Genomic DNA, 20766 nt, shown 5'->3' with positions numbered 1-20766 from the left:
AAGGTAACCAAGCTCCTTCTTATAGGCTGCCTTGAGGGGTCCAAAGACTGACTGATCGAGATGCTGGAGAACGTGGGATGTGTGTGGCGGTAAGAAAAGCAAGTGTATCTTGTTTATGAAGCAGAGGTACATAAACTCTGTCGTTTCGTGGCTACTATTGTAACGGGGTAAGGCCGGACATCAGGGAAATAGGTTACGGGGCTAGGAGAAAGTTTCTTTTCTCTTCTCTAAGAGGCACAGAGGCAGAGTAGGACACGAGTCCCCCATCTTCACGCATCATCATCCTCATCTCCTTCTTATCTATATCTTCACCTTCGCTTTTCAGTCAGTTATTTAGTTATTTTAGTTATTCAACTTATCTTTACGTTCGAGATCTGTTGGTACTGGAGCCGTCTGTTCAGTGTGTTAGGTGGTAGGTATATCCTACTGACCGCCTGACCCCGTTTCACTATGCCCATCTAGGATAAGTACCCTAGTCTCTTCAGGGTCCTCTGGTTGAGTTAAAGGAATAAAGATCTTTTGTAGCTACTCAATAGCCGTAGAGTCTGACGTCCACCTATTCTTTGTTGCTGCAAACCTCCAAGCTTCGTATAGAGTCAAGTCTAGAGGAAACCACTGCTGCTGGACAGACTTCCCCTTGTATATCACAAGTGGGGGTAGTGCAGTACCAGTCACAGAGATACACTCTATAAGAGATGTCCAAGCTCGAGATCCAGGCTGTTTCTTCCGTATAGAACGAGTCTCAGATGATCCTAGAACAAGACTATTTGATCCTCTACCTTCTAGAATACCTGTCTCATCCATATTGTATCGATTAGAGGCCTTAATAGCTTTGATCTCAGGGATAGCGAGTGTCACGACCTGGGTTGCATCGCATTGGTAGAGACCTCGATTAGGTGCTATCGACGAAGATTCTACTCTAAGGAGCGAAGGAAAGAAGATCACAACTTAGGTTTGAGGGAGCGCGACTAAGTCGTCCACGCTTGGCGGGGCTCCTACAAGGGTTATGACTGGCTTCCCATCTGGCACTGCCATGGCAGGTGTTCCAGCTGTAAGTCACCTGGTTGTAGTGAGTCTGCGAGGGTTGACCTTCACAGCGAGGTATTTAAACCATTACCTGATTATATTAGCTGAGGCTCCATTAATAAGCTGAGAATCGATAGCTCTGCTTCTCTGGACCTTGACTGAAGGGTTCCTCTTGATAAAAGCCTGGACCCAGTTCTTTCCAAGTGGTTCGGTGTCTCCGTGAATCTGTAGGATACGCTCGGCGAAGTCTTTGAGCTGTTGATAGGTTGGTAGGAGGCTTAGGGCAGCCTGGATTCGAATCCATTCAGCCAGATGGGATTCCTAGGCTGGAGAGAGCCTCTGGTAATCAGCGAAGGCTATATCTCTTGACTGGGCTCCCTGAATCCGTCGTGAAAGAGTAGACCTTGGGACACCATGCTCATATGCTGCTTTTCGGAGGCTTTGACCGGTAGCTATTGCTTGAAGAGCTCGATAAATATCACCTTCGGTATATTGACTTATATTAGTGTAAAGAAGACGTACATAAAATTTCGTAACGATTGAATCGATATTGGTAAACATAAAAGAGGTTGAAGTTGGAGGCTAGCGGTGTTGATGAGGCATTTTTGGGTGTCCCACATGTGGGGGTGTCCCGGATGTGGGTATGGGACGTTACCGCTGATTCGGTTTAACCCCAGGTTTACCCCGAATATTTGATCGTTGGCTCCACTCAACTCCGCAGCACCTATACTCACAAAACATTGATCAGTTGATCTACTTAAGCATAGGTAGTTAGCAGTTAACGAGAGATTCTGTGCTTTCTTGAATCAGTGAATATTTATGTCGGGACAGGGTTTTTGCGTCTTGCTTTTCGAGTTTCGGATGATTTACGCCAAAGTGTGTCTTCCATGGATGTAAAAGGACCTGAGTGATTTAGGTAGACATTCAGCAAGCTTGCAGGAAGACAAGTCAAAGAGAAGAATCCAATGCTCGTTCTTTTTGTCTGCCGAGGCTATTATTTGTACCTGTTTAGATACTTTTGTTATCCAAGTCGATCGATCCCAGCCTGTTGAGGCTTTACTTGTTGTCCACCTGCGAAGGTGATCCTATTCTAGGACTTGTTAAGTCTTTTTCTATTAAGTCTGTTAAGGCTAAGTCGATCAATCGTTCCTGCTCATGTACTTCATGTACTTTGTTGATATAACTAGAGCGATAAAGCCCTAAACTCCGTAGCTGTAATTATGTCTCTAGTTCTTATACTCACTCACTATATTAGACTACTCATTAAGAGAAAACGCGTCCGCGTCGGATATTTTAGACTTGGCGTCGGTAGCGTCTGGATGTAGAACTTTTATCTTGGTCCGCGACCCGCCGTTTAGAACCTAATAATAATGGTCGGTTCCTGTGCTCCAGCGCTATCAAGCGGTCACGGCCCTCCCTAGCTACCAAAACGGGCAGCCAAACAGTGCACACTCAACACTAGCATCGGGACCCACCGCATAATTCAGATTAGGCCCATATCTTAGACCAACTTGCAGTTGCTCCCGGACTCACTGCTGGCGATGAAGCCGTTGAGGTGGGATGGCTCCGTGTCCGTGTACAGGCTAAATTGTGCCGCATAGATGATAGGAAACCGTGACCATTCAGTCCCTTGGAGGTTCGTTCAATACGCTGAAGTATAAGAGATTCATTCCGCAGCCTACACAAGGCCCTGTACTCAATCATTAATCACACCATTCGCTCTCTCACTGGCCAGCCCCTCGCCCGAACATGTCGATGCTCAAGACACTCGCTCTCTTTTCCCTGTTTGTGATATCATTCGCTTCGCCTGTTAATGTGAGGCAAAATTCTGGGCCCTCGGTGGCCATCAGGAATGGAACTGTCGTTGGATCTTCGTCAGGCGGCGTCGACTCGTTCAGGGGTATCCCGTTCGCTCAACCCCCTGTCGGCAACCTCCGGCTGCGAAAGCCACAGCCACTTGTAGCAGGCTTTAGCGGCGGTGTATTCACGACCACGGGTACGCCGAGGTCATGTCCTCAATACTCGACGGAAACCAACACATCCAGCCTCTCATTGACGGTGGCCGCTCTGTTCTCCCTTACACCGCTGGGTCAGGCCATGACTACGCCGACGGGCGAGGACTGTCTGACGCTGAATGTACAGCGCCCTTCCACGGCTACTTCGTCTTCAAGATTGCCTGTCGTCTTCTGGATATTTGGCGGCGGCTTCCAAGCGGGTTCAACCTCTATGTACGACGGCACCAACTTCATCACCAAGTCAATGTCGCTGGGCGAACCCGTTATTTTCGTGGCGGTAAACTACCGGTAAGTTTCTATACAGGTCACTATACGTAGCTTCTACCCTTCTGATCTTGATTCCAGGGTGTCCGCCTTTGGATTTCTGGCGGGAAGGGAGCTCAGTGCCGAGGGCTCAACCAATCTGGGCCTCAGAGACCAGCGTCAGGGTCTCAAGTGGGTGCAGGAAAACATTGCTGCCTTCGGAGGAGACCCCGACCGGGTCACCATCTGGGGCGAGTCAGCCGGCAGCATCTCCGTCTTTGACCACACCATCATCAACGGCGGCGACAACCGGTACAATGGCAGACCCCTTTTCCGCGGCGCCATCATGGACTCGGGGTCCGTAGTCCCCGCACTCTCAGCCACCGCTGCCAAGGCCCAAAATGTCTTCGATAGTGTCGCCAGCGCTGCCGGGTGTGGCGCTTCTGCTGACAAACTTGCCTGTCTGCGGTCCGTCGACTACGGCACGCTGCTCAATGCCCAGCGTGCCGTCCCAAGCATCAACAGTTATCGCTCTCTCGACCTCAGCTACCTGCCCCGTCCAGACCCCAGCGATAACTTCTTTCCTCGATCGCCCGAACTCGCAGTAGCTGCCGGCCGGTTCGCCAAGGTGCCCATCATCATTGGCGATCAGGAAGACGAAGGCACTGTCTTCGCCCTCTCCACAGGCAACATCACCACCAACGCCCAACTGAACGCATATTTGGCTTCCTACTTCCCTGGAAATCCCAACGCCCTTTCTGATGTCTCGGGTCTTACCGCCCTCTATCCTAACCAGCCGTTGCTGGGCCAACCGGCCGGCTCGCCCTTTCGCACCGGCGCTGCTAACAACATCTACCCCCAGTTTAAGCGTCTAGCCGCCCTCCTAGGGGACATCGCCTTCACCCTGACCCGCCGCGTCTACCTCGCCCAGGTGGCCAGTCAAGTGCCCTCATACAGCTATCTTTCCACCTACCTATATGGCACTCCCGTTGTCGGCACCTTTCACGGAACTGATGTGCTTGTGGCCTTTGGCATTGTCGACGGCGGTGCTAGCACACCTGCACAGACCACGCAGACGTACTTTATCAATTTTATCAACAACCTCGATCCCAATCTTCCTACGACCCCAGCGCCATTGATCAACTGGCCCAGATGGTCGACGGCTTCGCCCAACCTGCTGAACTTTGGGCTCTTCGGCAATAATATCCTTGCCGATGACTTTAGGCAGAATGCTTTCAACTACCTTAGGGCAAGGCCCTCGAGCTTCCGCATATGATGAGCCGAAAGGGGTGTTCTGCAGTATCAGTGGTGATGACATGTTAGGATAATCTTATTTCCCTTGCGTTTTTACCCTGGTTGCTACACGTCTTCGACAAGGTATCTTCTCCATCATCCGCGGGAGTCTACAACGCTCCTTGAGAGTCTGTTATATTACTGTTCGACATACATCTCCCAGGCAATTAAAATTAATAATAGAGCATTTTGCGCTAGTTTTCAGCACTTGGATCCATTGTTTCCTTCCTTTTAGTTCTTGCAGCAGGAAAGCTTTAACACGTCATCTTCAGACCTTTTGACACATCATCAAGATAGTCATTACCAGCTATCCTCCGCATTTTGTTCCAGCTATAATCAGTATGAATACTGTGAAGCTTCCTTCATAGCTTGATCTCCTCGGCACCAGTATGCATTCCATCAAGATATATTCGCGAGCACATCGCAGCAACTGGAACTTGGAAAGCAGACATTATTTCCTGGTGCAGCTTCAGGTAGCATCGCATCTAGCTCGAGGTGTCACTCTATATCCGTCAGGAGCACTTCACCGTCTCCTCACGTCGGCACCTCTACCTCAATCCCAGTCAATAAATTATCGTGGCAGCCTCAGTGGACTAAGAAATGATTCAGCCGACGTCGACGACAGCCAGAACTGCTCCCTCTGGATCACCAGACTTCCCGCTCATTGAGATTGTGACATTTGCCGTCCTCTACTTGATCCTGCGGACTGTGCATTCTTTCCGATTTGAACTCGACCATGTAACTACAATCCGCGAAACCGAAACCATGAGACAGGGCGAGTGGCACTTCGGCTCTTTCAGACAACAGACAGAGACATATGCCATACTGTGACGACAGCAGCACAAAACGCGTGGAGATATAGAGGTCGAGAGACCCCCTGGTCTCGCCTTCGGGTACGATATGTTAAGCAATGCATAGAGGCACTTACTTGTGTCAGTTTGCGGTGGCAGATTGGTCAGGAAGTGTATTTACCGACAACTGGGGAAAGTCCCGATGGCACAATTAGCGAACGGCGTAATCCACCGCCTTGTCAGCTGCACCCAAATTCTCACAATTACCGCGGTCCAACATACTGACCTTAATCCACTAGATTTATATGAAGGCCAAAAAAGGATGTTTTTTTCTTCTCTATAATGGTTACTTCTGGTTTGAAGCGGGGTTTTGTAGCCCTACGCTTGGCCGTACCTTCCCATCTCCACTATATCTAAGGACCTTAGGGCAACATTGGCCATAAGACAATGCCTCCTGCCTACAACAAAGGCTTCAGCGTGCCTGTCCAGTACCGCCAGCAAGTATCTTATACAGTACTTAGAGTATCATGGAACGAGAATCGCTTTCGCTCACATAGGCAGTAATCTCAATTTATCATACAAGTACTTCACCCTCTCCATTTCCATTTAAAACGCCCGCGTCTCAAAATTATATTTGAGCTCCTAGACAAATTTTGCAAACCACATCGCCAATAACTTATAACTTCTGTTATATAATTGCAAGGGGCAGAATATTACTCTTTTTAATGTGATACGGACTGAGAGCTTACTCAGAATCAAAACGAGAACAAATTGCAAGGGCACGCTTATATCTAAGCGTGTAGAGTTCCGAGCCAACATACTAAGTAAGTATATGTAAAATAATGGCTAGTTTTAGAGAGAACGTCATACATTTCGACTGTGAGATGCAGAACTCGAGGAACATGTATGGCAGTAGTGTTTGCGCATCTTACATTGTCTTGGGAGCAGAGACGATTCGTCGAGATTCCCCGAGCAGCAACCGGCGTCATTTCGAGCTTCGAGTTCCACAATCCCTTATTGAACTGGGGCAAGACCTCCATGACGGAAGGCTTCCTTATTTCAACATCACCAGGTAGTCTGATCCAAACGTCTCCGCATTTGTCGCCGCTTATCCAATGCTCTCTGTCTCGCCTTTTCTACCCTGGCAAACTCCTCCACCCGCACCATGACCCTTTCCGGCAGTGTCATCTCCAGTGGAACCTTGTCTCTCTCCGGTGGATCCTGCGCACCACGGTCTTGGCGCCAGTCCTTGTAGTCTTTCCATAAATCCTTGGCCGACAATACTGCCGAGTGCCTCTCACATTGGACTCCCGCTCGGTAGTAACCCCAATAATGACACCGTGCGAAACACTTGATTGCCGTCTTTACATTCCCTATCACTTGCCCCGCTTTCTTCTTGGCCTCGCTACACTTCTTCAAGAACCGCCGTCTCTCCATCCGCTCAGCATTATCGTGACGTGCGACAATAATTTCCTGCGCCGCGTCGACATACGTCTTCCTGAACAGCTGCCACAGCTTCTCGTCATCGGCACGCCCCTTTCCAGGTCGGGGATAATAGGGTTTATTGTGCCAAAAAGCCTTGGCTACCTTCCACACGCCCGCCTCATTCATGCTCATGGGCTGGCAGTTGTTGAAGTCGAGCATCCAGAGGGTGTGGTCGAATTCTGGGTGACACGAGCTAGCTCGCGGACAAGCTATCGCCCAGTCAATGTTTTTGCCGTCGTATTGCGCCCCGAAATTCAGAAACGCGAGACCCTTCGCCATAGACTTGATGTAGTTGTCCGGCTCCAGCATGAGGAACTCCAGCTGGGTGAGTGTCAATATAAAGTCTCGCATGTTAAAATGGGCGTTGTGGTGGTTGGGGCGGCGGCAACCCATGTACGGTCGAATGAGGAGGTTTACTTCGGTGAATTGACTTGCAGCCATCATCCTCGCGGCCGCCGGTGTGCAGACGCGCCAGAGCATGTGCTGGACGGGTCTTCCCAGTGACGGGATTCGCTCCATGGCCAGCGTGTTGCAGGACTCCAGGCCGAGGGGAGTCGAGACGAGATCGTCCATGTTGTTGTTGTATGTCAATGGCCCATAAGAACTGCTCCCTGAATTGGCGTCCAGGTAGGCGTAAAATTTGGGAATCTGAAATTGCCTCCAAATTTCCTTGGGGCAGTACCTCGACAGCTCCTCGATATCGCAATACACCTGGGCCTCTTGCGTCAGGGCCCGCCCTTGTGAGCCATCCCCTCGCTTAAAGGCGACGTTGGTTGCTTTTATATAATCCATATGATCTCTCGGGATATTGATCTTATGCGACCAGACACTGCCGCAGGCACCCTCGCCGATCTTATGGAGAGCATCTCCCACGATGGGAGCCCAGACATCAGTTCCATCCTTTGCTTCAAAGAGGCTGATATCTTGCTTCTTGTCGACGTGGGATCGTATTTGGGATTTGTGGTGGACTTTTACAGGTCTCATGGTGGTTTTCGTAAGCGGGAATTTGGGGTCCTGGAAGAACACCATCTTGTCTGGCTTTGTTACTGGGGCGTATTGGGCCAGTCACCATGATGCGCAAATTCCAAAATAGTTATAGATGCTTCAGTCGATCGTTATATACTAGAACCCAGATACCGGAAAAAAGATTATATCCAGCCACATACGTTCAACAGTCACACTCTATGGCATTTAAATCACAGTTGGGAACCATTCAGGGACCAAACAGCCACCGGAAATGTTAGCGGCCAAGTCTGCCAGTGTCCCTGGTACTTCCCAAAGCCAGGGGCTTATAGCAGCTCGTGTACCAATGGAACTACTAGGTCACTTTCCACAGTAGCTCCACAGTTCCAAAACATATATCGTTATTCGTGGATGGTTGAGAGCGGATATTTAGAGTTTGTCGGTTCCTCTCACCACAACCGTGTGATAGGTTATAGTGGGCCTGCCATCTCCGAAAGTCCAACGGAGGATTGCGTTCAACATACAGATTCCAAAATATATAACGCGGCACAGTCATCTGAAACAACTCCAGCGAATACCATGTAGAAATTCGTTCTCTCTCAGGTGTAGACTGCGTAGAAGCTCAACTTTGAACGTCGCTCGGCATCACAACCAGGCTCCTTCATAATGTGGTACGTCCGCCGCATTCTGGACGTGTTCGGATCCGGAAAGTCCAGCAACACTGAAGTTACGTCCACCAAAACTGACGCCACGTCCACCAATATACAAGATGTCCAAAAAGGCCCAGACAGCGTGGAACTGCAATCACTTCCACCGCCCTTCACCCCACTAGCATTCGGCCTACCCCCTCCCCACAAAATCCGCATGACCGGCCATGAACGCATCGTCTGGGCTACCTACGAACGCCACCTTATAACGGCACGAACTGTACATGTCTCTGGTGTTTGGAATGACGTGACTAACCACGCCATCTATGAGCTCTTCCGTCCCTGTGGGAAAATTATCCACTTCGATGTTCTGTACACGCAAAACGAAAGCAAGATTGCGAGATTGGTGTTTGAAGACAGAGATGCGATTCGGAAGGCTTTGTTACTGAACAAGACGCAGCAGCTGGGCGGTGTTATCACAGTCACTCGGGCAGGGCCGGAAACTGTTCCAAGTGACCAGACTCACGTACCGGATTTTTCTATAGCGTGGGATATGGGAGAGTGGCAAAAGTTCTGTGAGGATCAGTGTCCAGATCTCACACCTTTCCGACGTTGTCACACTACATAAGAATTGACACCAAGTCGTTTATATCGAATATAGAGCAGCGCAGGGCAATTAAGTCATATAAAAGTTGATTAGGGACAAAGGTCGTACTTAAGCAATTTTATGCGTCTCCAATATAAAACTTAAAAAGCATGATTGATGTAACAGACTTTTATTCCCAGTCAACGCGAGAACTCCAAATCTATTGCGCATCAATATGTTGTTTTTTCACAGACATTTCATGTTTCCAAAGTCATAGGTCCTTGATCCTGTCTATATTAGTGACAATTTCAACGCCATCAGTTGTTAAAGAGTTATATCAAGCATCTAGAATCGGCACTAACAGACTTATGTTCGAGGTGTATCTATCCATTACATATACTTTACTGAAGCTAGTTCATCCGTATAACTGGACATGAGCTCGGCATCATCCGAAAGTGTGAGAGGCTAACCGATCACACGGATATTTGCTGACATTACTTGATCCCGGTTGGAGTTGAAGACCAGGGGTTCGAAGTGCTGCGCTATGATTATTCCATTGTTGATTGGTTGCGGAATGCATACCAAAGAACGAGCTTAGGGGTCCTGGCTTTTTGCTAAATTAGTTGCATTGACCTCTTCTAACGGTGAACTTAAATTAATCATCGCTCGCAATCGAGCCTGTATTTGCGTGAGTGTTTACAGTCCGTGGGGTAGTCCGGCATTGCAGAATCAGACGGATGTGCCACGTTCCCCCGGCCAAGAAACGCGAAGGTGGTGCAGCAGTCCGGACCACAACCGGGGATCCGATGAAACTACTCTCATTAGAAATGATGGGATGGATTTCCGCTGGATATATAGCTAGTTGTCGCGCCAAATTTTCAGAACAGCTCGTCCAGTAACATCATCATTTCAATCTTCAAAGCACAGCCAATTACACAAGAACCCTTTACCATGGTGAACGGCAACATCACTTTCGATGGTGTGTTAAGCCATGAGGCTCCTACTGTAACAGCTGCTAATTCATGATAGACTATCTCGGCTTAAACGCCTGCCTGGTCGAGTGGGCTGACAGCTATGATAGCAAGGACTGGGACAGACTGCGCAAGTGCATTGCGCCGACACTGAGGGTTCGTCTTTTCTCCGGCCTTTTATTCTTTATATCAAATTCCCGTTTACCGTTTACTTCTTCTAGCCTTCAAACCCACTCTAACATCTCCAAAGATCGACTACCGGTCTTTCCTCAACAAGCTGTGGGAAGCCATGCCGGCTGAAGAGTACATTGCCATGATTTCGAGCAAGGCGGTGCTGGGCGACCACTTGCTCAAGACGCAGCACTTTATTGGGGGTAGTAAGTGGGAGAAGATCTCGGACACTGAAGTGATTGGGACACACCAGCTTCGCGTGCCGCATCAGCGTTACGCAGACGATACTCGTACCGTCGTCGCCGTCAAGGGACATGCCCACGGCACAAACACCCACTGGTATCGTAAGGTGGATGGAGAATGGAAGTTTGCCGGGCTCAGCCCCGAGATACGCTGGGGCGAGTATGATTTTGACAAGGTTTTCGCCAGCGGGCGTGATGAGTTTGGGGACGTTAAGGCTTCTGAGGGAGTTCCTCCTAATAAGGAAAGCTAGTCTAAGAAAGTTCAAGATCGTATGTCTGTTAAGACGACGCTTTAGATTCTTGGGCATGTCGCTGTGACGAGGCGTACGATTCTTTGGATATGTATGCTTAGTAATATTATGTGGTACTTACTACGAAACGCAAGTGATTAAGCAAGTGATTATATTTCCGTCGTGATTCACTATGCAAATAGGTGTGATGCTTGGATTATATGGACGCCAACCTTTGCGAGTTAAAGTTGTGCAAGCAATTTCGCAAATACACACATGATATTAGCCTTGCATACGGGAGAAGGAGAACGTTTGATAAGAGAAAATATGCGTTGTATTGAACACAACCCTACTACACAAAGGAATTTATATCAATATGTTAATTAGGAGCATTAAAGGTAAATTTCTTCAAGAGATCAAGTTATACATACTACACTTGTCTAGGTGCTTTCGGTAGCTGGGTATTAACAATGCCGTTTTCATGCCTCTTGACAATCACAAACAAATTATCCGGTACTTGCCAGCATCTGTATACTTAAGCCCGCGCATAAGGCTTCAATTCAGGCTCAGCAAACAACTTTTCCGGGTATGCAAGCAGCAAAACGGCCGCAATGGGAATCAGTCCAATCGTGGCCAAGTCATCCACCAAGGTCAGCCCAGGGGCGGAGAACCGAGCACAAACCACACCCAAATCAATCCGCTCCAACGTTCCGGGTCCATCGTGGGTGAGCGCGTCGACGATGAGTGCATATGTGAGCGGATTATATAGAACTCCTGCATGACCGTAGAAACTCCCCGCCGGTCTGCCAAAACAGACACTCTGCAGCTCGACGTTGGTGACACCAACTCTCCTCGCATCTTGCAGATACGCCGAAGCAATAATTCCCTGTTGCGGCTCGACAATCTCGTCGAAGATAGCCGAGTAGAAAGTAGTAGTCGGCACATAGGCACTATCACCTCCCCTGCCGCGCAGGGTGTTGACAAAGTTTGAGTTATATTCTTGCTGTATAACCGACGGGTCGCAGGGCAACAACCCCACTGACCCCGAAGAGAAGCAGAGCAAGTTTGCGAACACGGTCCCGTGAAAGTCTGGCGAGACGGCCAGGAGATCTGTTACGACTTGGCGCGTGGATGGCCAGAAGGTGAAAACCCACTGCACGTCGAGGCCGCCCTGGGACCAGGATATGACGGCTATATCCTTTCGGCGCGTGATGGAAGAGATGTAGTTGATTGCGTAGGCGATGTACTCAGAGTTAAGTTGGGCGTCGTCGAGCATGGCACCGGGGATATTGAGGTAGACCGGATCCGCGTAGGGGACATTGGTCAGCAGCTTGCCCAGGTTGGAGGCGAAATTGATGCTGCCGTAGGAGCCCGAGCCGGGAACGAAGACGGTTGGCGGTTTCTGCCCATACGTAAAATTAGGCGGGATAAAGATGGCCCCACGGAGCTTTTCTTCGGAGAGAGAGTAGGGTGCATCTTGGAGACTCTTTTTGGGGTAGATGGGCTCACGGGGGTTGATGGGGTTGTGATTTGTCTGGCAGTTTTCGCCCTTCCCAGCTCGTAGATCTGAAGCGACTTGATGGATCTTGGAAGGCCCTAGCCCGGCTTGAATCTGTTTGGCTACATTTTTGTAGAGGTTCGTCGGCGTTGCACTGTATATAGCCTGGAGCGTGCTCTGGGCTTGCTGAATGCTGTTTGGAGCAGCTGTAGCCTCCACTCCCTCGAGAACACTCAAGACTGATTGGGGATCGGTGATGTCATCAAGGAGACTACCGATGTCTTTCGCTGGGAGAAGGCCTTTGAGTCCACTGCTGATACCCTTGAGTAACCCTCTTGCTTCAAGACCTGCTGCATATTCTGTGGGTGCTGGAGCAGCTTGAATGCTGCCGAGGAGTAAAGGGGCTAGAACAAAATTGGCTGTAAAGATGCGCATGTTGACTTGTTGAAACGAATGTGTTGAAGTGAATGTAAGGATGAGAACAGCTTATATGATGCGCTCTCGAGACAAATTTATGCAGACCAGCATATGCTGCTTCGTAACCTTGACATAGTAGTAGAGTAACGATCGGCCGACCTGGACCCTGGATGCGATAAGTGGGAGTGTAACAGTCTCGGGAGGATTTATATCAAGTATCGACGCGGTCGACCTCCGCCAAGACGCGTTTCTAAGGTTCAGTTACGCAGTTCAATGAAGTAGAATCTTGGCGAAGTACCTCGGTCCCTTGCAGATGTTGTCGGCGGCCATAAAGCCAACTCGTGCCCCATTTCCCTGCGGCCGATCCCGAAAGTCATCATGTATGTAATTTGGTAATTTGTGCCACGGACTTGCACTGGCATTTTGCTAGTGTGAGCAAGCTTTTCAAGGGCACGAAAACACGAAAACATCATCTCCGAGGCTCCGAATAGCGTGCCCGTGCAGACAAATGGCTTGCAAGAAGAAACGCCGGCCTTGAGGGTAAGAGATGATCAAAAGCAAGTAAAGCAGTGCATGTTCATATTTTCTAGACCGACGCTCTCATATAAGATCAGTTTTGTTGCTTCAAATGCATGTTCGTAGCTGCGACTTAGTGAGCTTCAACTTTGGAACATATGAAGTTATCTGCCACCACGCAATTTCTTGGGTGATATGAGGTAAACTTTGGCGATTGACGCTCATTATGGATCACGAGCAGACAGAGATTTCCTTTCAAATATGCGAACTGACTATGTGCTCTCTAAATCTGTGTCAACCATTCCTCTCGAGATTACGTTACACGCGTTCACATGAGACCATTTATTTGTAGCCCCATCATCGAATTCCATCCCACATATTCTGTACCTCCTGGCCCCAAGTAGTGCCGGTGATACAGATTTTGAGGAGTTATTCGAATTCCTAACGAGAGATCTGAGGTCCATAAAAATTGTCTTACTTCACGTGCAACCAAGCAGCGAGCGAGACATATGTGTTGTCTGCTATGTTCGACTTCACTATGTATTCTTTCATGTAATCAACCATCCCAGGCACTCTCACACAGCGATCCCAATGGTCGACTTCGTGTCTTCGGGCCAAGAATCATCGCCTTGCATCTCATGCACCACCTGCGGTTGCTCCATCTCGGTTGCCTTCTCCATGACATCTGCGGGCAACTGTTGCGGCGCAACGGTTAATGGTAGCTCGGTACCTGCGCCATCATTGATTGCCAACTCCACTGGGCCGTTGGGCGCTACTATCTTCGTAGGCTTGTCCTTAATGAGGCACAACCCAAATAGAAACACCCCCTTTCCGTGCCTTCGATATCTCCAAGAAAGCACAGTGACAAATGCAAGCAGCGATACACCCCCCACTATGCCCGCCGTCAGACCCACAACAAGCGGCGTTGTCCTAATCGTAGATGCCGCAGCTTGATCTGCCCCCCCCTGCATCATCGGCAGTGGTGACCAAATCCCCTGCCACGTGATAGTCCAGTCCCCACCACTAGTCTTCAGGGTCGTTGACTCTCTCTCTATGACTTTGATGTCTGGATACCCGCTGCCGGCCCCTGGGGCCTGCGCCAAAAAGTACACGGCCTTCTCGAAGTTGGCCCCTATGAACGCATCCTGCAGAAATGCTCTCCCCAGCGCGAACTTGTCGTTATGCGTAATTGCGTAGCACGGAAAATATGCCGTAGGCTGGTCCACGAGCGGCTCCTCGAGAGTGAGGTTGAGGTGCATGAAAGGGACGGATATGTTGATGACACCACGCAAGTTTGAGTTGTTTGGGTCAATGAAAGTAAAGGTCAGGGCGGATGCGGACTGTACTATGCGATGGTAGTCGATAGACCACGTGTTCCAAAGATACAGCCCCAGCCCCTCGTCATACGTAACTGGCAGCTCGGCGGCGAGGGCATCGCAGGTGCTCTTGGGGAGGTTGAGATAAGGGGTACAGGGGTCGATTTCCAGGTCCAGTCGCCTGTCGATTTCCATGGAGGATTTGCCAGATGCGAGAAGTCCGGACTTAGAACGCCAAGGGAACGGCGAGCCCCCAGCAATGACGGTGATGGATATATCGACCAGTGCTGCAGTCCACGACGTGTATGGATCCCGGATGGGCAAGGAGAGCATGTCATTGACGGCACGGCTCTTGTCATAACCACCAAACCACAAGGAGCCAGGGATGGTGGTGGGCATGATCGAGCCGATGTGCAGCCCAAACGAGTTGGAGTCGATGTCTCCTGCGGCGAACAAAGATCCGGCCAGGAGGCTTGCATTGGTACTCCCGGAACCTGTCCCGGTTTCATCTGCAAAACTCTGGTTGGCCATGCCCGGTGCAGCTCCCAAAGCGAGACAACCGGCGAATATGGGGTATTTCTTGCCGCTGGGATACTGCAGTTGTGTGTCCCGGATCAAAGCCATGGATAAGTTCGTCACCACCAGCGGCCCCGTCGCGGATGCATTCCCCCCTAGATGTAAAGTCTCGACCCATAGCTGGGGAGAAACCAGACCCGTCATCGGCATGTTGTCGGTGAAGTACGAGTTGGGCGGGAAGTTGACGTCCAGGTTCTGTCCTGTGCCAGTGAGTTCGTTGTAGAGACCACCGATATTATTCGCATAACAGGGCAGGCCGGTTCCCATGGTGGAGAGGCAGTAAGTGCTGCCCGGGAAATACGACTCCCACATCTTGCCCGGGTAGATGGTAATGTTCTGGCCAGGCGAACTGGAGCCCATGGTCACAGTGACCGCGTTCCATGGGCCGTCGGGTCCAATGGGAGTGTCTGACCATCGTGCCGCTGATGGGCCCGCAATGACTCGACCAGAGATGAGACCTGAGATGAAGACAGCAATTGTTGGGAGTTTTTTCGACAATCGTGACAGCGATGGATTGCCCATCATTGTTCATTCGTGGTCTTGGGGTGCTTGGCTGGCTCACAGCTTGTGTTGAGCAAGTCGCGAGAGTCATGCAACAACTCAAAGCAAATACCGCAAGACATGATCGAACTGAAGGCAGCGGACACATCAATTCTCCACGAGCTCCAAACGTCACTCCTTCGTCTTGCTATAACCTTGAGTTCGGATGTGTGGGGCACGGCGCTTCCTAAAGCTTCCCAAGGCTATTTACAGGCTTTAGGAGGGATTCCGTCCTAATAGTTGCAGTGGCATGCTTCCAACTGAAAATCCATTCGACTGGAGACACTTGTGATTGACGTTGCCAATACCCCAACTCGGTATGCCTTGACCCACCAGACCTATGTGAAAGGTCTTCCCACTTGATATAGCGGTCGCATCCGACTGTGGCTTGAAAATAGCTTGGATCTCACTCAGTACGATAATCAGGTTCCTCGTATATTTAGACTGACTGTCCCAAAAGAAAACGCAAATAATAAAGGCTCACTTCTTAGATCCCTAGCGCAACCTTAGTCGCCTTCACAGGCCATTTAAGCTGCCAGGTTGAGACACAGGAAAATCGGATACATTTCCTACTTGAGTGAGGCTCAAACAGGTGAAATTGGTGCGGCAGAATTATCCCCATGTAGCGCAGACTCATACTGACTGAAATATTGATCTCCCTTTGAGACCTTGACCAACTTACCGTGTCACTCGAATTCGTGTTAAATATATCCTGGAATCAATAAGATTTGGCACACAATGCTGTAAAACTTAGAACGCGTACCTTCTTCATATTCAATCTGTCACGCAACTCAGTGCACTCTCACCTAACCGTTTTTGCGATGACGCAGAAAGATTTACACTCATAACTCAATTCCTCAGAGCTTGAACTGCCTCGCTCTTCCATATTCCTCATTCCCTTCCAATCTTCTCCTCTCCTCTTCAAAAACCTCCTCTCTGCGCCTGACCTCGACCCGCCTCGGGCCTCCCCTCTCAAATTTGACCAGCACAACCCGCTCGAAGTCCCCACCGTGCCCACGCCCCCTTAACTCTGGTCCGGGCTTATCCAAACTTAAGACGATGCGCCCATCGCCTGCCATCATGGCCGTCGCGGGACAAATGACCTTCTCGCTCCAGGGTATATGTGAGGTGGGATTCTTGAGTACTTTTGGGTGTGACGTTGTGGGTAACGTGTCTAAGAATTGGAGGAGCGCATCGCGTTGCGCTTTGTAGTGTAAAGTAGAGTCCGCCGACAACGAGGATGGAGGCCCTGTGCAGAATTGGGCCACTAATGTAAGCAGGAAAGCTTGCGGTGGAAACAGAATAATTTCCCCCATCGCCTGTCTTTGCAGCCAGGTTTGGGCGTCTTCAAAAACTGACACCGTGACTTCGCTTCCATCGGGGGTAGGCAAAATCGCCTCTGCTTGTGCAGCCGCGCACGCTGGATCTGCTGAGAGCGGCGTCGGCAGCGGCAGCATGTAGAGGTACATCTGCGTGGTGAAGCGCTTCGGTGTGGCCGGGGGTGTGATCCAGCGCGTGAAGGGGATCAAGTTTGCTGAAGAGTTGGTAAGAAAATGAAAATGACAAGTATTTCAGCTTGGTGAGTGATCGGTTGGTATCAGTGCATACCTGTATCGGCATATCCACCCACGCTCTCCAACCAGGTCCCAAAGGGGACCTTGTTCGCGTAGACGGCCTTCCTCGCTTCATCCCGGTCGGCTAAAGGCAAGTTCAGCAGTCTGGTCCCGTGCCCGTCCCGCGCGAGGAGTATGCCGCTCTCCTCGAACGTTTCCCGAATCGCGCCAAGTCGGTACGGCAAGCTGTCTTGATGCCGCCTGGGGTGGCCTGGTGGTTCTACCGATCCGTCGTGAAATTCTGATAGGTTGCCTCCGGGAAACACGTGGGCTGACGGGAACGCGGACGAGGTCTTGACCCGATGCAGGAGGAGGACCTGGTTTGTGGGGGAAAGGAGGATGACGCTGGAGCTGGGGCGCGGATCCGAGGGCCGTTTCATTTCCTGGGGTGACGCCGTAGAGTAGTATGACGAAGATGAAATCATAGTTGGCGGTATTGGAAGGCGTGTACCAGAGCTAGAACCGCGTGTAACTGACCCTGCGCATATAGGCACGTAACCTGCGGGCGCTCCCTGGCGGCGTCCGCTCACCAGGTGGTAAGTTTCTGTGGTTGAGAACGAATGCCGCCAAGATTTCAATGACGGACTGGAATGGACAAGTGACGACGCGCGTGGCATATGAGGGCCTCCCAACGATCCACTTGTCAAGAGTGATGCGCTCCGTGGCATTGCTTCATCTTCCAATCTCCATGGTGGTCAAAAGGGACGGAGAGGGAGCCGTGAAGGTATGGCGTCGAGGCCAACGCTTTGGGCTACGACGGGGCCTCAAGCAAGCCGAGGTCCACAACCCCAAATGATGGACGGAATGAGGCCGCTTCCGAAAGCTGTTGACCGCCCCACCCCCACAGCGGGAGATCGATGGTGTGCAATGAGAAAAAGGTCAGGTTGCGTATCGTGGGAATGGGAATAAGATGACTAGCACTGCAATACGTTGGACAGGTGAGTTCGCACGAAATCAAGATGGTGCAGGTCATAAAACTAGTGGAATCAAGGGAGGGCTGTCATGATGCAAAGTGGACCAGGGATCAATCCCAATGGGACGGTTCGGTCCAGCGATTTCCCGGCAGCCACATTGTCCGGGATACCACCCACCCACCATCATTGGACATCGTACGTCGTGAAGCAAGTCGAGGTGCATTTGTCGGGTCCAAGCAAATGGTCGATCGATGACTCCGTACAAGGCGGCGACACAACAGCAACGAGAAACATGCCAGTAAGGGTCTGTGCAGAACTCGCTGCATCTGGTGTGATAGTGGTCAAACCGACTCCTTGGGTCCTCATGCCGGCAGGCTGCACTCACAATGGATAAGCTATGGCAAGGGTGCGGCGCTTATCCCCTCTCAGCCTGCTCAGGCTGCCAGGGGAGGCGAATCGGCGAGATTCTGCAACCCGACACTCTGGAATCTCTGGAACACTGCCAGGTGGACTTTTGTATCAAGTACCGTTACCCTACGCAAGGCAAGCTGGCTGGCCCTCTCCTGGGTAATTAAGGTGCCTTCTACCTCTCTGGACTCCTGGAAGGCCGACCTGGAAAAATCGAAATCAAGAACCAGTTCCTCGTTTCGTTGGTCACAGTCCAGCTTGCGTTCGCAATTGCCAGTCGCCATTGCCGCAGTCGCAATCACAGCATCCCAATCTCGTTGGCCTGGGTGACGTGTCTGTCGTGCAACACGTCGCGGTAACCTCAACTTGAGCAAAGCAGAGTACCCGATTTGCTCTTGCCGTCCAGGTTGCTATTTTAAAACAAGCATATCTCACCCACCTACATTGGCTTCATAATCCAAACCATGCGCCGCATCGCGCCCTACTACCCCGCTGAGGTCCTGGACCCTCTTCATTTGTCTCACCCTACTGCCACCACCACCAACACCACCACAAGCGGCAGCAACGGCAGCAACGGCGGCAGCAATACGACTTGGGCCACTCCTGACTGCCTCCCCATCTTCGGTGTCGGCGTACCGCGTGTGCGATCCGGCGACACCATTGGGGATCCGAACCATGTCGTTGAAGAAGGCCGCACGTTCCACGGCTACAAGGACGGCAAGTACCTGCTCCCCAACGATGGTCGCGAACAGGATCGGCTCGATCTGCAACACGCCCTCTGGGGTCTGGTCATGGGCGGCGCCTTGTTCTGGGCGCCCTTAACCCGCGAGCCTACCAGTGTGCTCGACATCGGCACCGGCACCGGTATCTGGGCCCTCGAATTCGCCCAGCTGCACCGCGGTGCCTACGTCATCGGCACCGACCTGAGCCAAATCCAGCCCGATAGACACCTGCCCAATTGCAGCTTTATCCGCGAGGACGCCGAGGACATGTGGGTATTTGGGCGGTCTTTTGATTACGTCCATCTGCGTATGATGGCGTCGTGTTTCAGCGAGGCTTCCCATCGCGAAATTATGCGCAAGTGCTTCGACAACCTCGAGCCTGGCGGCTGGGTCGAGTACCAGGACATCCACGCCCACGTTGAGTCCATCGATGACAGTCTGCAGGGCACCGCCCTGCAGCGGTGGGTTGGTCTTGTGAATGCCGGCGCTGCCGTCCAGGGCAAGGATCTTTGGGTTGCCTCCAAGTACCGGGCCATGCTGATCGAGACAGGCTTTGTTGACGTGGAGGAGAGGGTCGTCTTGTGCCCGGGCAACAACTGGCCCGTGGATGCGAGGCAGCGCCAGATGGGAAAGTTCATGGCTCAGGACAACATGGAAATTTTGCAGGGTATTTCGCTGCGTACGCTGCGGAGGGGCTTAGGCATGTCCCAGATCGAGGTCGAAGTGCTTCTGGCCCAGGTCAGGGTCGACATTATGAACAAGAATATCCACTTTTATTGGCCGTGGTACGTTTTCCAGACCCATTGCTCCGTGAACATCGTGTACTGACCATCATCGCGTTCAAGCTATGTGGTATATGGACGGAAACCGTACCCCTGGGAGATGCAGCCGCAGGCTTTGTCACGGCAGATGAGCGTGCAGCAGTTGTTGAACTAGATCTAACCGACACCAGTACGGGCTATTAGTCCCCCACGACATGATGACACGATACGGGAAGGTAATGCGCGAGACGTCTTTACTTTTCTCAACAAATGCCTTGACCGACCCCTTCGGTCCATTGGCGCTGCCAATGCCAATCCCACTCCAGTTGAATCAATACCACAGCTTGAATCAACAAACCCAGCTGGAGTTGGGGACAGGTTGGCGTCTCATAAGAAGACATATGTGGGCTACCTAGTAATGCTAGGTATAAAAGTGCGACGCCCCCAAAGGCATGACGGATTTCTTCGCCTATGATACTTCGATAGTGGGCAGGCAATGTGAGCACTTTGCTGCACGATCAGTCTTGCCTTTCCTGTCGTCCTAGTTGATCCATGGGGTGGTCCTGTTCATAGATCTAAGCTGAGACGGAAGGTGGTGTTGCGCAGAATAGGTACGTCCACTCTATCAGAAGCAGACGTGTCAAGCTGCCAAGGATGTTTTATACGTGAAATGACATTGGATTTTCGTCCTACGTGTATTATACCCAACACCTGGCCAAATCTTCGTCATTATGTCATCGTTGTGAAGGTCTAATACTCAGTCTGGTCTGGCTGCAAAGACTCGGATCATCGAATTAAGGGAACTGTTCGCCAAGACCCTCT

At 50.9% G+C, this 20766-nt stretch overlaps 8 protein-coding genes across 8 annotated transcripts; 4 read left to right on the top strand and 4 right to left on the bottom strand.

Annotated features, from left to right (window-relative positions):
* Window positions 1-2775: 2775 nt before the first annotated feature.
* Window positions 2776-4762, top strand: BCR38DRAFT_478947 (Alpha/Beta hydrolase protein; the record flags this gene model as incomplete). The annotated part of the gene is made up of 2 exons (XM_040863125.1): window positions 2776-3329; window positions 3387-4762. The coding sequence occupies 2 exons, from the start codon at window positions 2776-2778 to the stop codon at window positions 4558-4560; spliced, it is 1728 nt and encodes a 575-aa protein (XP_040709795.1). The 3' UTR covers window positions 4561-4762.
* Window positions 4763-6796: 2034 nt separating this feature from the next.
* On the bottom strand, window positions 6797-7714 carry BCR38DRAFT_306181 (zinc finger protein-domain-containing protein; the record flags this gene model as incomplete). The annotated part of the gene is made up of 1 exon (XM_040854616.1): window positions 6797-7714. A coding segment is annotated over one exon (918 nt), but the record flags the coding sequence as incomplete, so codon positions are not given.
* Window positions 7715-8482: 768 nt separating this feature from the next.
* On the top strand, window positions 8483-9091 carry BCR38DRAFT_490845 (uncharacterized protein; the record flags this gene model as incomplete). Its single annotated transcript, XM_040864576.1, has 1 exon — window positions 8483-9091. The coding sequence occupies one exon, from the start codon at window positions 8483-8485 to the stop codon at window positions 9089-9091; it is 609 nt and encodes a 202-aa protein (XP_040709793.1).
* Window positions 9092-9854: 763 nt separating this feature from the next.
* On the top strand, window positions 9855-10805 carry BCR38DRAFT_402881 (Scytalone dehydratase). Its single transcript, XM_040857780.1, has 3 exons — window positions 9855-10028; window positions 10079-10176; window positions 10271-10805. Exons 1-3 carry the CDS (start codon window positions 10001-10003, stop codon window positions 10682-10684), a joined length of 540 nt encoding a protein of 179 aa, XP_040709792.1. The 5' UTR covers window positions 9855-10000; the 3' UTR covers window positions 10685-10805.
* Window positions 10806-11198: 393 nt separating this feature from the next.
* On the bottom strand, window positions 11199-12596 carry BCR38DRAFT_414699 (uncharacterized protein; the record flags this gene model as incomplete). Its single annotated transcript, XM_040858959.1, has 1 exon — window positions 11199-12596. The coding sequence occupies one exon, from the start codon at window positions 12594-12596 to the stop codon at window positions 11199-11201; it is 1398 nt and encodes a 465-aa protein (XP_040709791.1).
* Window positions 12597-14080: 1484 nt separating this feature from the next.
* BCR38DRAFT_293432 (aspartic peptidase domain-containing protein) lies at window positions 14081-15421 on the bottom strand (the record flags this gene model as incomplete). Its single annotated transcript, XM_040854476.1, has 1 exon — window positions 14081-15421. A coding segment is annotated over one exon (1341 nt), but the record flags the coding sequence as incomplete, so codon positions are not given.
* A 962-nt stretch (window positions 15422-16383) lies between these two features.
* On the bottom strand, window positions 16384-17564 carry BCR38DRAFT_356525 (uncharacterized protein; the record flags this gene model as incomplete). The annotated part of the gene is made up of 2 exons (XM_040857026.1): window positions 16384-17060; window positions 17135-17564. 2 exons carry the CDS (start codon window positions 17562-17564, stop codon window positions 16384-16386), a joined length of 1107 nt encoding a protein of 368 aa, XP_040709789.1.
* Window positions 17565-18835: 1271 nt separating this feature from the next.
* BCR38DRAFT_121309 (S-adenosyl-L-methionine-dependent methyltransferase) lies at window positions 18836-20504 on the top strand. The gene is made up of 2 exons (XM_040853476.1): window positions 18836-19968; window positions 20029-20504. The coding sequence occupies exons 1-2, from the start codon at window positions 18926-18928 to the stop codon at window positions 20117-20119; spliced, it is 1134 nt and encodes a 377-aa protein (XP_040709788.1). The 5' UTR covers window positions 18836-18925; the 3' UTR covers window positions 20120-20504.
* Window positions 20505-20766: the final 262 nt, after the last annotated feature.

Source organism: Pseudomassariella vexata (genome assembly GCF_002105095.1).
Source record: "Pseudomassariella vexata strain CBS 129021 chromosome Unknown BCR38scaffold_25, whole genome shotgun sequence".
NCBI lineage: Eukaryota > Fungi > Ascomycota > Sordariomycetes > Amphisphaeriales > Pseudomassariaceae > Pseudomassariella > Pseudomassariella vexata.
This window is presented reverse-complemented; position numbering and strand designations above follow the sequence as displayed.

Coding starts and splice junctions, on each gene's coding strand:
- BCR38DRAFT_402881 (XM_040857780.1), top strand. CDS start 10,001: ATGGTGAACGGCAACATCACTTTCGATG. Junction 10,029..10,078: donor CGGCAACATCACTTTCGATG/GTGTGTTAAGCC, acceptor AATTCATGATAG/ACTATCTCGGCTTAAACGCC. Junction 10,177..10,270: donor GCATTGCGCCGACACTGAGG/GTTCGTCTTTTC, acceptor ACATCTCCAAAG/ATCGACTACCGGTCTTTCCT.
- BCR38DRAFT_121309 (XM_040853476.1), top strand. CDS start 18,926: ATGCGCCGCATCGCGCCCTACTACCCCGCTGAGGTCCTGGACCCTCTT. Junction 19,969..20,028: donor ATCCACTTTTATTGGCCGTG/GTACGTTTTCCA, acceptor ATCGCGTTCAAG/CTATGTGGTATATGGACGGA.